An 18628-nucleotide genomic window follows, 5' to 3' on the forward strand; every position below is an offset into this window, starting at 1 on the left:
TGTCTCTCAAAAATAAATAAACATGAAAAAAAATTTTAATAAATAAATACTTGGAAAAAATCCGGAAATGTGTTTTCTTTTTCATCATATAAATACCTACACAATATCTTTGATTTTGCTTCTTGAATTGCAAAACCTAGAATAGCTGCCATCTAGCCCTCTACAGAAAAAGTTTGCCAACCTTTGTAAATGCTTATATCTTTTTTTTTTTTTTTTAATTTTTTTTCTTCAACGTTTATTTTATTTTGGGGACAGAGAGAGACAGAGCATGAATGGGGGAGGGGCAGAGAGAGAGGGAGACACAGAATCGGAAACAGGCTCCAGGCTCTGAGCCATCAGCCCAGAGCCTGACGCGGGGCTCGAACTCACGAGCGAGATTGTGACCTGGCTGAAGTCGGACGCTCAACCGACTGCGCCACCCAGGCGCCCCAAATGCTTATATCTTTTAGTCTAATCATTCATATTGTTTAATACTTTGCTTCTTATCCAAATCTGTTTTGATGTTTCTCACAACTGAATAAAATATAGACTCCCGTAAAGAAAAAAGACAAAAAGATCCCTCTGAACTCCAGAGAATGCAATTGTCCCCACAAACACGGATAAATATTGATTTACATAGTAAATATTTTATTCTATTAAATTCCTCTTAAACTAAGAATTATCAGAAAACTATACTGAAAGATACCTTTGATCCTCATTTGGTAATACTCAAATCTGTAAAAATTATCATAAAATACTTGGATCTCTAAAACTCTATAGTCTCTCAGTGAATCATAAACTCCAGCTTAAGAAATACTAATCTAGTATATTCCAGTTGTACTGTAGCTTCTGGACATGTATTCAAATAGTTGTTTCTATCTTAAAGTTAGGTTTAAAACAAAGTAAATGACCTGGCCATCTTATAATCTTATTTCTTTATTTTTTCCAGTTATTATTTTTTTTGCCCTCCCTTCCTTTCCATAAAGGTATTATAAATGGTTTAAATACACAGTCAAATTTTTATAACAATCCATAAAAACTGTAATAAAAAGGGTCTGTGTAATATTCTATAAAACACACTTAGAAGAAAACCTGGCATTATCTAATCTAGTTACTACTAATTTACCAAGTCTGAGATATTGTAATGTAATTTCAGTTAAATTACCAAAATAAAACATCTTGTTTTTATCTTTTCCTTTAGATTGCTTATTCAGGTGTTTCTTTAGTGAACTCTTTTTTTTTCTTTTTTTTTTTTAATTAGGCATATTGATTAACATTTTTATTTTTCAAAGCCCATATTAATTTCTAAGATCATATCTGACATTTATTTGTTGACCTCATACATCTTTCGTATGACCTTTCTGGTAATGGATTATTTGAATCATAACTTTTAATGGAAAAAATAAAACTGAACATCACAAGTGAACTATAATTTTTGTTCAGCATCACCTGAGAGGGTTGGGGGCAAATTTTACATTTATGAATGATTAAGCATCTTCTACATCCTCCCACAGGAGTTTCATTAAACAGGCAAAATTATTTCTGTGCAGGTCACACTTATTAAATTCAACCAATGAATAAAATTTCCATTTAGCAGACGCACAACAGGAAAAAATAAAGTTAGTGTTAAAGGAGAGCATAAAGGTTTAGCATTCCACATTTTACATTCACATCTTTTCCTCACTCCCTGCAGCTTGGAAAATTTATATTATCTTTGTTAATCACCTTCCTCCATGCAGTTTATAAACAAGTATTAGAGTAGGGATGAAGATAAGAGAAAGTAAACAAATGGAAGTTCAGTCTCTATTCACTCTACCTTCTAAGAGCTCAAGTAGTGATATTGTAAATTTCCATTAAAATAAAGCTGATTGGGTTGCAAATCCTCTAGTCCTTTGTGAGCAACCTACCAACCTACCACCTCCAGGGAAAATTAGGTTTACTTTTGAAAGGAGAAAAACACAAAGCAAATAACTTAAAGTATGGCAAAGAGCTTTAAGGTGGGGACACACACACACACACACACACACCCCAAGATAACATATAAAAAGAGAAAAGGGAGAAGACAAAAACTAATAAATAAATTTCTTTGTGAAATCAGGCTGTTTAAAACCAAAGTAAATCTGAGAATTCTACAATTCTCTGATTGCTTTTGATAAGGCTGACTGTCGGTTGTGATCATTCATATCCTCACACCTAAGCTATTTATCCAGCCACTGTCCATCAAAACCTCTTGGCCTGATAGATTAGGCCAGGGGTATTCAGCAGGAAGAAATTAGGCTATGCTGTTTTTAAGATTTACAATTTGCTGTCAGAAATCCCATACAGATTACAATTACTGCTGGGTATGTTGTGCAATGTCAAGTGAAGATAATTACCTGCCAATCTACATAATTAGTGCCCCCATCCCCCAAATTCCCATTTTACAAATGCCTATTTTAGTCAGGTAAATGAGGAGAATTCTTTTCTTTGTCATTCTTCTAACTCATGCAAAATGTTTTGATTGGTACCTAAGCAAGCAGGGGGAAAATGTTAGTCTTGGCAGAACTTTACGTTGAAACTTTTTTCAACCTGAGAACAATTGTTAAAGAGTAAAATCCTTCATATATGGCTGGTCTAACAGCTTTCTTTCACCTTATATTGCAGGTGTTACGGGAATTTTGAGATGAATCTTATAAAGCATTTGTAAACCATAACGTGTTCTATAAATGCAAGGTAATGTTGTGCTAAGTCAAGCTTCTAAGTAACCAGATGAAACTCTTCCAAAGAGCCAGAGATGGTAGAATAATGAGACTTAAGCCTTGGAAGCAATGCACATAACTTTCGTTGGCCTGCTTCTCGGGTCTACCTTCTTTCTAAATGTATCACTGTATTTTCACATTTTTGAGATTTTAAAAAAGAATATATTTTTAACCTAAGAATGCAGTTTTAGGGTAAAGAGAAATATATATTGGTCAAATCTAAATAGAAAATGTTAAGCAGGAAAACACAGTGATTTCACTTTATTACTGTTCCACTGACTTCTGCACTGATGTTTGGTTCTCACCATTAGGAATGCAGACAGCCCAATGAATGCATATATCATTGGGTCACCTCATTACAACTTGCAACAGACTTTCTCAACATGCTTCACTCTCAATTCCTTCTTCAGAAAAGGAAGGCTGCCAGCCACAATCAATTTACAAAGATATCTTTGACTAAAGAAAGAATATGCCATTCTATATAAAGTACGTTGGATTTTCATCCAAGCAAGGGGGAAAAAAATGGTAGAGAAACTTCCATGCAAGGATCTTGAGAATGACTATTTTCCCACACAGGTAGGTGTTGGCAGTGCGGTGGTGAGATGGGACAAAAATACCATGGAATCTATTAGCATACGTAGAAAGTATTTTCTTTCCCTTTTAAGTCTCTGAGCTGGATTAGAGAAGAGAATTTGCCTGTTTGAATAGACACCAACTAAATCAAGAAGATAACCATTATAGTTAGGAGTATAATCTGATTGCAAAAAGTAAACATAAGAGTTAGATAGATAGATAGATAGATAGATATAGTAGTTGATTGAAAAAATATACAAAGCGGAGGAAGCTTAACTAAAGAGAAAAATGAGTAAGATAAAAATTCTATCTTTTGCTTCCAGTTTTTTCTCTACATATCACATAATGTAAAACTCTTTAAGTCTCTCATGTATTTGTACTCACCACTGTTTTAGACTAAAAACAAGCATTTCCTGAACAGATACATTTGACTTAGAATGTTTTACCTTAAATGTGAAATTTCTCTAGATAACGCCTGAAAAGATCAATCTTCATATTCATGATGAGAAGTTCTTCTACTGTCCACTTAACGTGTAAAAAGCTAGCTAGGTAACTGTTTTAGGGATTATTTTGATGAAACTGAAGAATGCAAGTTCTATTCCGTTATAAAGTGAAGTGATATGACAGCTATGCATGGTGTCCTCTAAATCAACAATTACTGCAGCATTATCTTCTTTACTCCATCTTAATTTAGCAGAACTCAAACCATTTTAAGTCAACCTGGTACATGCATCCATTCACTTCTCGTCCAATCAAACTGGAATTACCTGTCAACAGAGAAGTACACTTACGAGTGTGAAACCATTTGACCATGTTATATTTTAATTTGCAGAGACAAAAATGACAAGCAATTTATTTACATAAAACTGTACAAAAGCAAATTAAATTATGTAAAGTATTTCATAAATAGTTGGACGAGTGTTTAATACATTTCGTCATGTTTAGCATAGTTGCGTGCATAGTGACTTATAATAAACGATGATAAATTGTTCTCTGCTTCACTATCAACATCCAAGTAGCAGAACAATAGTCAATGATTAACATTACAAACAGATCGTACCACACTGAATGCAAGTGCTTTAAAATGTAGGAAAAGTTGTCTGAAAGTAAACCCTAGGTAGCTGAAAAAACGATGCCTCCCTCCAGATGTTACTCATACCTCTGCCTGGGTCCCAACTAACCAGCTTTAGAATATTCAGGATCATCTTCACTTTTTTTTCCCTCCTAAGGACACATTGTATATTTATCATTGATACAATATACCTAAAATTACTTGGTCTTTGGATTTCTCAGTCCTGTTTTTAGGATAGCTTGACTCTTGGCGGCTTCTTTGGGTCTGTGTGTTATTTTATTTTCTTATAAGACAGCTTCCTAGGGTAGCCTTTCAGCCAGACATCTTCAGTACCTTCTTAGTTTTTCTTTCCATAAAAATAATGCCTCCCTTGTTTTCGGAAACTCAGGCAGCAGGCCAGTCAGAAACCATACAGAAATGATATCTGGAGGTTCAGAATGAGCATTAGATTTGAGACTGAAGCTATGGACATACACTTAAATTTTAATATACATAAATTTATATAGTTACTCATTAATTTATAAATGTGTCCTAATGTATAATGCATGCAAAGTTCACTTGAGATTCTTGTGTACAGAAAACAAGTATGGTTGATATACTGTCCAACCGAAATGAAACAGCAGCTAAAAGAAAAAATAACAACGAAAAGGAAATAAAGAACAGAAATTCGAAATCAATATTTGACCTTGCAGAATGGACTGATTTCACCCCTGATAATATCTCTCTGTGTTACTATTACAATAAATGCTTTAGCCTTCTAGTCAGAATTAAGCAGCCCATATTAATTAATGCCTTAGTTTTGTTTTATGAATGAACGGTATTTAAGACTGGTCCATTATCTGAGTTTGTCAGAAGGCAAATTTTTAATATATTATTTATTATTTTCAGAAAATAAACATGGATAAATATACAAGATCAAAAAAGTCGGGAATAGCCCATTTTCCCTCATTGTCCAAACCCAACAACCGTTTTTTTACCATAACAACAGGTATAAAAGGCACAGTTGCTTATTTTGCATTCACTCATTTATTTTTTTTTGTGTCTTTTTATTGATTTTTTTCAAAAGCACTCTATATATGGAGTGGCACCAGATTTAACCTATTCAAAATAAAAGTCATACAAACACAAAATATATTTCTGTGTCATGCCAGCTCATTATATAATAAACATGTTATGAGAGCTAATTCTACTAGAATTACTGCGAATACTTACAGTACACGGAATTTTATTCTTTCACACCCATTTTAGTTCTAAAGAGAGGATCACGAGTTAAATGACAATGACATGGCTGTCTTGAACATGGTGCAAATGTCATTGGGGAATGTGGATCCAATTAATCCGAAGGTCCAGTATGACCCGTATTAGCTTTATAGACAACAGAAGGGTTTCAAAATAGAGTGAAATGAGCTATCTAATGGTTTCAAGTGTCTCATGAAAGAAAGAAAAAAATGCATTAAAAAAAGTTTGTTGAACACCTGTGTTATGCAATTGAATATTTGCTTCGTAACGTGCAAGAAAAAATATGTATACATTTCATAAGTATCTTTAGAAGTATTTTGTCTTAATAGGTACTTACAGATTATACAAGGCAGAACTGCTTTAATGCAGTTTCCTAACAAAGTACTAGAATTGCATCTTTCCATCATGTAAATAATAATCAAACATAAACATGTTCAATTATTGATATTTTAGTCCAACGTTTTTGTTTCAATTACATATCTTCTTTCAATCTAACTATTATACATAAACTAACATCCAAATGAAAACTCCATTTAAGAAAGAGCAGAAGGAAATGACCCCCAAAAAGTAGCCCACCAAACAGAGAAGTGGTTTTTAAAGATAAACGTTTTGATGACTTAATAGTGAGTTCACAACCTCTAGTCCAGGCTGCTTCACCTTATAGTCTAAGAAATTCTGTAAAGAATAAAACTATCCAAAGCTACACTATTTCTACAGTTTGCTAGAGAGCCATCAGCCTATGTCTTAACCAGGTTGCAAACATTCAGTTTTGGGAACATTTGCTCTCTTCACCTGTTATCCCCTATTCCATCCCTGGATTGTCACTTTTGTCTGAATGTCCCAGCTCAGTCTCCAATTATGTTAAATCATCTTCTATAGAACAAATGACTCAAAATCTATATATTCTGGTTTGGATTTTTTTTTTTTTACACTGAAAAAAACTGCATGTTTTCCCACATTGAGATGTACATACAAGGAAACATATCATTGCCCAGAACTCCTTTCTTTCGTGTTCAGTCTGGATTTGTTTTAACTCATATTAAATAATGTCCAAAATCACACTTGTGACAAATCAATTAGGGTGTCACCTTGTTTCAATGTTGTGAGTCTTAAAAGAGTGCCATATTGCACAGGATCCAGAATTAATGCACTTGTGTTATCTGAAAGAGTGTGTTAAACACATGAAAAACTACAATTGGTATTTTGAAATGTAAAGAATAAGACCAGGAAGCACAGCCTGGATTCTAAAATGGTTAACAGTGAGTTTAACTTAAAAGACTTAAAAGATATGCCCACATATCCTTCTTTCTCTACCTTCCCACAAATATGAGTTTTAAAAGTGGAATCTTCCCTGCTAATATTCTTTTTTGAAACTAAACTCGAACCTAAACTAATCACCTACTCTAATACCAAAAATACATCACTTTAGTTTTTCATTTTCTGAGCTTTCAAAGAAAATCCATTTTACAAGAGAATGCCTGTTTTCGGGTATGGAGACAACATAAAATAAGCTAGTGTTGGAGTATTTCTGTGGGCGCATGGGTTCGGTTGCTTTTGTTTCTTCATGAATTTCCATGTCGAGACCAAATCTACCTCATGATTTCCCTGATCTGCCGTGTGATCTTTGGCCTTTTAATGACAATTAATGACAATTGTTCCAGTTCGTTGGTAATAGTGGTGCCGTTCAGAAAAAAAAAAAAAAAAATATATATATATATATATATATATATATATAATTTTTACAAGTTATAATTAGTGTAATTGACTTGTAATTGGCCAAGATTGTGTCCATACAAAAAATATTCAATGGACGTATGGGGTTGAAGTTGATACTCCTGACTTGAAAAGAACAACCTATGCCAATTTGGGACTGCAATCTCCAGCGGGGTATTGTCTAGTTGTCAGTCTCTGTTATTAGAATATGGCACCAGTGAGATTCTCAATATGCCTCTTACGTCCCCCTTTATAAGAACTGTACCTCTACAGGGACTCTATCATTTTGGGGGGATTGCCTTTCATGGTGATTAATCATATCCTGATGGTATGTCTGAAATACGTCTTACCTGATCTGTTTTTGGTTTTGGTTTTGTTGTTGTCGTTGTTGTCGTTATTATTAGTATAATTTTATTTTCACGTTTATTTTTTTGACCAGCCGGATGGCATTCGAACTAAATCAAAGTGACAAAATCATGCTTCAGCTTAGGGATAATGAGAGTGTGTTGTGTTCTGCTAATCAGGCTTGTTACCATGAAAGAAAACTTGCAACCATCTTTTTTTTTTTTTTTTCCTCCTTGGAGGGGGATGGGGAAGAGGGATAGCAGGTGTTGGGAATAATCGGTGAAGGGGTTAGACATGCAAGTAACAAGGATGGTTTCTACATTGTACATTACAATCAGGCTAACAGTATCACTAAAGGCCTGATCTGGAGGCAGAAGTGGCAGGCAAAGCTTTGTCTCTTTGGTAGCCCCCTCTTTTTGATTAAACGGTTTTTCTTTGTAAGGTTTTTTTTTGCCCCTTATTCTCCTTCTCATACATGAAAAGAACTTTGTTGTTCTCCTTTAGAGCCTACAGGTAAACTTCTCTTCTAGTGAGAGTATTGACAGGAGATGGCTTGTATTCCCCTGTTTTTGTAAGGGGAATATCCTCGGGGTTGGCTTCCTCATTTTTGCTGAAACTAGCTGCACTGAAGGTCTCATAGGACGAGGTCAACTTTTTGTTCAGGAGGTTTCTGTTGCGGTCACCCATGATGGCGGCCTCGCCATTGGCCAGCTTTTCCTGGCTTCCTCGTTCGTCAACAGGCATGAAAGTGGAGAGTTTGGGCTGGCTCTTCTTCCTCTCTGGAGAAGTACGGACTGGCATCCAGCAGGAGTCTGAGTGGCCATATTCGTCACACTCACGGGTACACTTCCCAGTCAGGGCTACATCTGGAAGAGGTCTTGAATCTGAAATTCAAGGAGAAGAAAACGTTAAAGTTGGCCACCCTGCAACTGGCTTTCCTAATATGTATGAAATTGGAAGGGGGGGGACATATATATATATATATATATAATATACATATATAATATATATATATATATATAATTTTTCATATTATTTTCCTTTTTTCAACACCCCGTACTTCATCATTACCATAGAGCCGTTTTGATTTCATATCCATTAAAGATAAGGTTTTGCGAAAAGAACAAATACTATGGAAAGAAAGGCATGAACAAACTAATACATTTAAGTCTGTAGGATAGATAGGTACACATGCATTTGTTACAGAACAGGGACATGTGTATATTCTCAAGTAGAAATAAAGTGCATATGTGTATTTGTATGGGTATAAATGTTTCCACATGCATAAGAAACGTTATTAAACCTAAATAGATAATTTGCTCTATTTATAAATTATCCCAGAAATCGTGTACTTTTGCCAATTGGATTTTATCCTGCTTATACATGATTCATGGAATGCAAATAGGCAAAACCTTATATTTAAAATACATTCTAAAACATCAGGGTGACTCAGAAAGCAGAAGCTAAATTGACAGCACATTATTTGGTAAAAAAGAAAAAAAAAAAAAAAAAAAGCAAAGTACAAGTAGGTTATGGATGTGAACATATTAGCAACATCATCACCTACCCCACCCTAGCCCACACCCACCTCCCACCCACCATGTCACATGACCTAATATGTGCTGTAGGATAATCCCTTAAGTGTTCACAGAAGAAAACATTTGCCGGTGTGTTTGCTGAATAGAAATATTAGGTGAAATGCAGCGTATTGGGTAAATGCAGTCAAGCTCCTGACGTTCTGATGAAATAGCGTGTACACCTAATGAATGTTAATGCCTCGTAGAACTGGAAATGTCTTCTAGTACTGTGAAGCGAAGTCATATCTAGAGAGTTCTTAGGGATCAGGATGAGAGATGGAAATTGAGAATTATCTGAATATGTAAGCAAAATCATTAATATGTGTCTGTCTTTGGAGAATAGGTATGCATTTTCTTACTCTTGACATTTTTTAACAGACTATTTTTCTTTGAGAAAGAGAGAGAGAGAGAGAGAGAGAGAGAAACTGCTCTACCTCAACAGATTCTAAATGAATCGCTTCTAGGGTATTATTTAGTATAAATTTTAGTTTATTTTATTGCCAAACAAAAGAACATAATATGACTGTGCTCCAATTTATACCATACAGCATCATGTTTTCTTTCTTTCTTTCCTTCTTTCCTTCTTTCTCTCTTTCAACAAGGCTTTGCACTTAAAAGACTGACAAATTTTAACCTCTGCAAATACATTCACATCAATGGAATCAGTGAAATTTGCTTCTACATAACCTTGCGTAGATTTGGTTTAAAATAGACAAAGGGGTTATTTACATTATCCCCAATATATTTATACCGTCTGCTTCTGTCTCCACACACCATCCTCTATAATTTAACATTACATTCCTATCTGGGCTATCATTTGTATAGGCTATTTCAGAAGTTTTACCCTGCCAAATCTCCTAAATCAAAGCAGTCCAATGCATGCCATTTTTTCCCCCTGGAGTGATGGATAACTGAAATATTGACATTTGTCAGCCCATTGATTTTTGAGCCACTATGGCCTGAGATTTTTATGCTGTGTGCTGAGAGTTCAATGAGGAAATGCCAGTGCTCTTCCCAGAAAATATACAGTGACTTTAATCTTTCCAAAAGGTAAAATGCAAAGATAATTATTTATTGTAGTTGCACATGCTGTGTTATTTGACTTCTAAGGGGGAAGACCCTACTAATGGTATCATCAAAAAATAAAGCACTTTCTTATTCATTTTCTTATGCCAAAAATTCCCTCTGTGTCTCTCAAACACATATTTTAGATGCATTTAAAAAATCAAACTATTGGCAATTTTACGAATGATTTTTGTAATGTAGTTAGTTTAAATGAACAAAATGTGAGGTCTTTGGGAATATTTTCCATCTTGGGATGCTTTGTTTGTTTGAAGCTGACTTAAATGCCTTGAGCAGGAAAAACCCTTATAAAAATGAAAAGTGTAAAATCAGACCTATTTTATTCTAAATATTCCTTTTTTTTTTTTTGCATCGATTTAACAAGTTCAAATTTTTCTTTTTCTTGTATGATAGTGCCTCTCAAAAAAACAAGAAAGTGATCAGGAATAAAGCTACTAAAATAGGAAAAATCTCTTTGAATGTGGTCATCATTCCCTGTAAAAATGACCCAGAATGCTCTCCAAACATCTAAGTTTACTTAAGTCTCACACAACGTGTCAGTTTACTTGCACAGTGATTTAGATGTCCTCTGCTTTTGGGGGATTAATTCGTGTTTTCAGTCTTAAATTTGTGGCACTTTGTTTTTCTTTTGCTTGAGATACATTTAGAGACAGCTCGGAGTGCTGTGTAATATGCAAACAATTCTTCTTACCTGTTGTTTTACACGTGTACCTGAATGCCCTGTAGTTGATAAGAAATTATATTTATTTAGATTGACTCAATTTCTCATCAAGTAGAAATGAGATACTCTTCAATTTCTTCCCTCAGCCTTTACTTCATAGTCTGGATTATTTCCTGTGAAAATCGATTTCCTCTTATTGCTTTTACCAAAGGCAACTTGTCTTCTCTGCCATCAGCCGCCTGTGGGCTGTCACGTCTCTATCCAAGAGGCACGACTTTTAATAAGGATCTCCCGTCACTTCCAAAGTCAGACACTTGATTGGGGACCACAGTGGAAGTTGACAAGCCTAATTGGCTGAGACATGTTGCAGTGTTTGTCATCACATTTAGAAAATAATCGAGAGAGGCTATAAGAGATTCATCACAAGCAATCAAAGCTTCCAATCTTGATGAGTCAAATGAATCCTCAAAAGCAATGCCAATGGTTAAAAAATGCAATTTGTATTATGATGCTATTTATTAAGGGAAGGCATGAGTGGAATCGTGTTTTCCTGTGTCTCTATATTTTCTTCTTTTCATTATGCAAGTCTACTTTTTTTTTTTTTTTAACACAAAAGTTATATAGGGTCTTCAAGAATCATTGAAGGTACTTCTCCCTTTCATAAAAGGTACACTCTTAAAATGTTCTGCTTTGTGGAATTACAGAGGCACACCTTACACAGCAAGTAACCATCTTTCAGTCTTTCATGGAAGGATGTGGTTTTGATATCTAAGAACATTATTTCACGCTTTGGTTTAGTACTACGTCTTTTAATTTGGATCTGAGTGAAGACGGGAAGTAGTTAATCACAACTCTTGTCAGTTGGCGTTGAGTAAATCAATAAAAAGTAAAATATTCTGTATCAAATTGTATTCGCTATCAGCATTTTCCACCACAAAATCGGTTCCTTAGAGCCCCCCTCCACACCCCTGCTTAATCATATCAAGTCTTGCAAAGAGTGGATGTAGGAATGATATTCATCAGATCCTATGGCTGCTTTAGCATTGCCTGTGGCATTCCAGTTCTGCTATTTACTAGAACCATCACATCGGCTTGGAGAGTTAACGGCCTTTCTTAGGCATTAAGTTAATTTGCTTCTTTCAAGTCCAGCTTTAAGCCATCCTAATAGCTGACAATTTACAGCATAGAAAGTACTTTCCCACGCCCACTCTTTTTACTTATCACCTCCGCCCAAGAGCAAGGAGGGTGGCAGCAGTGAGGGGCCCAGTCTCGGGAACAGCGAAGGCCAAAGAATAAGTGTTTTGACTTTCACTTTAGTGTCGCTCATAACACCATAATGCTCCTTCTTAAAATGTAACAGCTGGGTAGTTAGAGGTCAACTGCGGCTACCCATGGCCATGAGGAAAAGCTAGAGTCTCCAAAGGAAGAGGAAAAAAAAAAGTGTCTGGGCAGCTCAGGACATAGGTTCCACAAAGTCCCCAATCTTACTACTTCGTGACAAAAATGGTGAGACCTCCCTAAAACCATACATCTCTTAAAGTAGAAGAGATTATAATGAATTTAAGGACTCGAACTCTTTCTCAGAAAAGAAGTCCAGGCGTCCTTACTGGGCTCGGTAGATGAGCCGACCTGGGAAAATGCTGGTACAGCGATCTCAACAATAAGTGACCGATAGACGATATGTGGAATCATCCGAAAGAACAAGGAAACCCCAGATTTATGCAGGCATTTCATGTTTCCTGACGCTGTCCTATACAGTTCAGAAACCATTACAGTCATCTTTATTACTGAAAAGAACTGTATTGTTCAGACTTCTTGAAGACAGATCTGCACCAGTAGGGATTTTCGTATGCTGAGTTATGCATTCTGTCAGAATCCTGGGCACCCCCTTTACTTCAGGCCCTTGGCTTGGGGCTGAAGATACAAGGATATTTTCTTCTCCTAAGAGAAGGCATGAACATGTTGCATTTATAGTTTTATAGTATTTCCAATGAGGTTTTCTTTTAAGCTCAGTTATTTAAAGCTATCTGCATCGTTTGCTTATTTGTTCGATACACCAATTACTTAACTCTCTGATCCTGTGATAAATGAGCTGTTAGTCAAGGTGTTGATGTTCATACCATTCCTACAATTTTTTTTTTAACTCAAACACTAGAATATTATTAAAATTACTTGAGAAAATTCTGCAAATGAAAAATTGCATCATTCTCTCCTTTTGGGGAGGGGAAAAACACATAGAGGCACCTTTTGCTTTTCTTTCTTTTTAAAGTATTTTCTTTTTACACTTCCTGATTTCCTGTTATACAAAGACTTCTTTTTCTAAAGTCACATCTAAATTCTGGTGGAGTTTACTGGACAATGAAAAGGTTTCACTAAAGGATGGACAACAAAAAGTAAGACAATTGGTAATGATTTTCCAACAAATATTTTAACATTACCTTTATTTTTGTAATCCAAAAGAAAATGTCTCTTACTCAAATGATTGAATAAAGGGCTTTATTTTAAAATAGTTGTAAGAAAAAGATTCACTTTTGTTTTATATAATACAACTGAGTACATAATTAAATAAATCCTTTACTGGAAAATTATTATTGCAGTCAACCAAGAATACGTGTCAGGGGATGAAATCCACAAAGCTCACATGGACTTCGACTTGGCTTTTTAATGTAAATAAACTAAAGATCCCTACCTTTCATCTGTGTGGGGAATTTGGGAAAACTGAAAAGGTAAGCACATAAATAGATAATGGAGAGGGTAGGAAGCATTGATACGGGCAAGCAGTTTGTAATCCTTTAAATGTCTGAATGCTGTCTGGAAGAAGGGGAGATTTAGTTACCTAAGTGTCACCTAGGGGTACAAAAAAGGGCTTAAGATTTTTAAATAGTGTTCTAATTTGTCACAAAATCACTTGATCCAAGCAAATTAGAAGAGGATATAAGGATGGCCCATCCACCCAACCTTAACTTCAGTCTTACCTATGGACTCCTAAGCATATCCCGATCGGGACAACGAGTTTGTGAAAAGAACACATTTTTTTGTCTCAGCATTGGTGAGTGCGATTCTGGGTGCGGCAGGTAGAAGCTGTACGACTTTGGATGTAATTTCTCTGAGCCTCAAGATCCTTGTGTTTGAGTTAATAATACCTACTCCCTTACCTATTGCAGGGATAAAAGAATTAATGTAGAGAATGCCTGTGGTCTCTGGTGCAGTGTAGATGTTCAATAAACAGTAGGTCATAGCCCCTTTAGATAATTAAGGAGGTATATATATATACACATAAGGAGGTATATATATATATATATATATATATATATATATATATACACATACACATAAGGAGATATATATATATATATATATATATATATATATATATATACATACACATACATAAGGATATATATATAATTTCTCTAGTCTTCCATAAGTGAAAAGTATATTATTTAGGGAAATAGGAGCCAGGTTCCTTGGATTCAAAATCTTAATTTTGTCACTTTAGGGAGTATGTAATTGTGAACAAGTCACTTGATTTTTTTCTCAAGTTTATTTACTTTGAGAGAGAGAGACAGATAGAGAGAATGAGTAGGGGAGGGACGGGGAGAGTGGGGGAGAGAATCCCAAGCAGGCTCCATGCTGCCAGCACAGAGCCCGATATGGTGCTGTATCCCACAAACTGTGAGATCGTGACCTGATCCAAAGATCAAGAATAGAATGCTTAACTGACTGAGGCATCCCGACGCCCTACAAGTAACTTGATTTATTTAAGTTACCTCATCTATATAACAAGTATAAGAATAAATTCACTTCTTAGGATTATGGTGAGCATTAAGTGTGTTAATATAGGTAAAATATTTGTAATAATTCTCAAACACACAATAAACCCTCAATAAATATTAGCTACTTCAGGCACACCATCCCTCATGCACAATTCTGTCCTCAAAAGAGCTTGGAAAACCAAAGTTTTGTTTTGTTTTGTTTTCCCATAAATTTACACCCCAGACATTCAATCTAAGGCTATTCTTCATCTTTATCTTATGTGGTATAAATATTTATGTTTTTCTCTAGAAATAGTGTGTTTCATTAAGAGCACTGTCTAGGTCTTAGATTTTTTAAGTAATGTATGATGCATGCATGATAATACCTTTTTTAACATATGAAGGACTCTGAGTTTTCAGATGTATTTGGTTAAAAGGTTTTCAGAAAACATTTTGTGGAATTAATACCAACCATCAATCAAAAGGGCATGTATTTTGAGTTACTTTTCCTGTTGTTCTAATGTCTTTATGCTTATAGAGTCTGCAGTATACCAGACCTACCATCTGTTTAGGAAAATACACAGGTTGCCATATCCTGGATACTCTACGTCAGGTGCTTATTTATTAAGACTTTTCCAGAGAAGACGTATTCCGTATGTGTCATGATGTTTCCTCCAAACGAAAAAGGAAATGCTCTATTATTTGCAGTTACTTTTACAACCGACCCAGAACAATCTCACAATTAATACTTTTTATCTGAAAGAGATTTGCCCCTTAAGTACTGGGTTGTTACTTGCTACATTGCTTTGCCTGTATGAGTTGTAACATAAGAAGGTGCTCTGAAGAGAGGCCAAAAATTGGCAATAAACTAATCTAAGACTAAGAGGTTGAAATTTAGGAAGGACAATAAATGTAGCAGGGCAAACACCTCAGATTCAGTGCACCCTTCATACACCGGAAATAACGCAACAAAAAGCCATTCAGCAAATGAGCTCTGTAGATCTCATGATGCCTGTACATGACGGTTGTGAATTGTGGCATAAGGCCAGGAATTAATCTCCTATACACATTACTTTGGAATGTGACATCACTGATCTTATGTCAAGATGTAGATTCTACGTCTGTACCTCTCAAAGACAGGCCAGTTTAGATGACTGGAATGTGGCAGAAGTGAAACCGTGTTATTTCCACACTAGGTTTCAAGAAGTCTAGCAACAACATCTATTGCATTTGCCTGTGGAACCCTGCCATCCCTACCCCAAGAGAACACACAATCTAGCTTCTTTGAAGATGAAACACTATTTGAGAAAGAGACTCCCTCATAACTGAGCCATGCACAAGTAGCAGGGGAGCCACAGAAATGTGAGAAGTAATAAACCTTTGTCGTTTGAAGCCCCTACATTATGCTTGTTTGTTTTTGCTTTTCTGGGAGGGGGAAGAGTTTATCAATACAGTGATGGATCATGGAGATAATGGTCATGGGTGTATTATTATAGGATCTGCTATGTATAAACAACAGCGAGATCTGGAAATAACATATGCTACTTATTTTATGTCTTCTTATCATGAGTCACAAACTGACCAATATTACTGAAAGTACAACTCTTGCAAAGAACATTTTCAGAGACGTATGCACATTTTAATTAACAAGTTCAAGCTGAGGGCTACTAGGGAAAGCTCTGGAAATTCTGGGTATGCAATTATAGGACTTCACTGCATTTTCTACCTAGGAGTGTTCTAGTTCAAGCTGACATGCCAAGACAATATTAAAATGTTTAAACATGTTTGAAAGCATCAGCAACTTTTCTCTGTACCTTAGGCTAAACTCAGTTAAACAGCAATTGAATGTATCTCAAGAAGCATTTACTGCCCGGAGGCTTAGACCACTGTCATTCTGAATGTGGCATTATCATATACAGAGGAGACAGCGCACACCATGTCTCAAGCAGTCTTGCTGAATCAACTCAAACATGAATCTGCTGGTTGGCACATGAAAACTGCACTACAGCAGAAAAATCTACGGTGACTGCTTGGGAGTGATCAATTTATGCGCATCAGAGATGTGATTTCACATTGATTTCTCTCTTTATACATGAAAATTACAGGGGGTGCAGGTTACACTGAGTGGAAGGAGAAGAAGGAAAGAACTGGAAATGAGAAGATGCTCCGATATTGATCGAAAGAGTTCATAAAACACAGGAAAAGACTGGGGCATTTATTTCACAAGTTAGCAATTCATTATTCCACTAAAGGCCAATCCTGGTTTTTCAACCACTCGTGCTTATTTTCTACCGCAAAAGTCCTATCTTTCATAAGTTTTTTTCTTATGTTAGAAGTTATTTGTTTTGGGTGTCAAAGTCTTTAATAATCTGATAAAAACTACAAGTATTGCCCCCCCTAGATGGAGATATATATACCACACAAAATTGCATAAGGTTTCCATGGGGTTCAAGGTAACCAAGTTAGGATCACAATATATTTGCAGCCTCCTGGTGGATGGGAGAAAGATGGAATATTTTTTATACCTGACATTTTTTTCCCTTTGAGTTTGATTCAAAAGTTAAGAAATATTTCACAATCTGACATGCATCTTCAAAAAATAGAAATTATATGCAGTAAATAAATTATCATTCAAATACTGATGGAAAGATTTAAAACAAACAAAAACAATTTATGAAACAGATTTTGAAGTAAGAAAAAAATAACTTAGGTTTGACCATGTTATTATTTGAGTTTGGTCACATAAACGTTCCAATCCGAAAGCCCCAATAATCTATAAGGCTTTATGTAAATAAGAAATTAAAGTTTGGGGATAGATTTAACAGATTGCTCATCACCAGTTGGAAAATGTATTCTTTCCTAAATGTGATATCCAACATTTGCTTCAAATCGGGGTCTTGGGTTGCTAGCGACCAGATCTCCATTCACTTACTAGAAGATGGGAGGTGGATTGTTGTTATTATGAAAACTTACACAAAAATAATGATAATCCAGATGAAGTTTTCTTTTTTTTTTTAAGTTAATGAAAGGTATTAGCCACTTTATAGTGGTTTTCCTGTTGCTAACACTAAAAGTGTTGCAAACATCAACTTTGAGTCACTTGCAGTAAGTCTCAAATCTTCAGTTTTCTCGTTGACCATAAAGTTGTAGAATATATACCCTACAATAAATATTAATATTACCTTTAGGAATGTATGTTTACTCTAAAACTAGTACATAAAGTCTCGATTAACTGTTAGAATATTATCTTTGGATTTTGTTCTTAAAGGCAGTGTTCATTTTATCTTTGCCTCCCCACATAACATAATTCTGTACAAATAAAGAGGATAAAAAAATTGAAAAAAATCAATTAGTATATATTATTTTCTCCAACTTTCTTTCCTCCCACATAAGCCACAATAAAGCATTTAAAAAAATAAGCAAGAAGTTTACAAACAGTTCCTGTACTAAGGATCTGGTATTAAATACCTATATACTGAATGCAAATATGTTCAATATTAAAACAATTAATTCAATATGTGGGGACGTCTTAAGTAAGAAGAACATCACTACAGTGGCTATGATGAGATAGAAGATATTTCTAAGTATTGTTTTCTATGCATTATTTTGTGTGAAGTCCAGAGTAAAATAAACTATATTAAAGCTCAAATCATGTAGGAAGGAGAACTGTAATGTAATTGTGATTACTCTTTGCACGAGGGCAAATTGCAGCAATTTAGATTTATGGAAGCAATATAATTATTTTTTTAATGTGGCAAAAAAGCACAGTACCCATGCATTTTCTTCTTCAACGTAGTGATCTTCAGAAACTATGCAATTATTCTAATGATATGGCCATTTTCAAATATACTCTCAAACTCTTTGTTTGAGATTACCTATTGAAATATTTCACA

General features: G+C 35.1%; 1 protein-coding gene across 9 annotated transcripts in view; it reads right to left on the reverse strand.

The window, feature by feature from the left end:
* Positions 1–4089: 4089 nt before the first annotated feature.
* Positions 4090–18628, reverse strand: part of PCDH7 (protocadherin 7) — a 427585-nt gene continuing 413046 nt past the window's right edge. For 6 of the 9 annotated variants that reach the window (XM_045474307.1, XM_045474305.1, XM_045474308.1 and 3 more), the window contains one exon: positions 4090–8543. In XM_045474307.1, coding sequence (XP_045330263.1) covers positions 8167–8543 — 377 coding nt within the window. In that variant the 3' untranslated portion in view covers positions 4090–8166. The remainder of the gene's footprint in view (positions 8544–18628) is intronic. The other 3 variants (XM_045474310.1, XM_045474309.1, XM_045474312.1) reach the window with 2 other exon arrangements.

The sequence above is a fragment of the Leopardus geoffroyi genome, chromosome B1 (assembly GCF_018350155.1).
Source record: "Leopardus geoffroyi isolate Oge1 chromosome B1, O.geoffroyi_Oge1_pat1.0, whole genome shotgun sequence".
NCBI lineage: Eukaryota > Metazoa > Chordata > Mammalia > Carnivora > Felidae > Leopardus > Leopardus geoffroyi.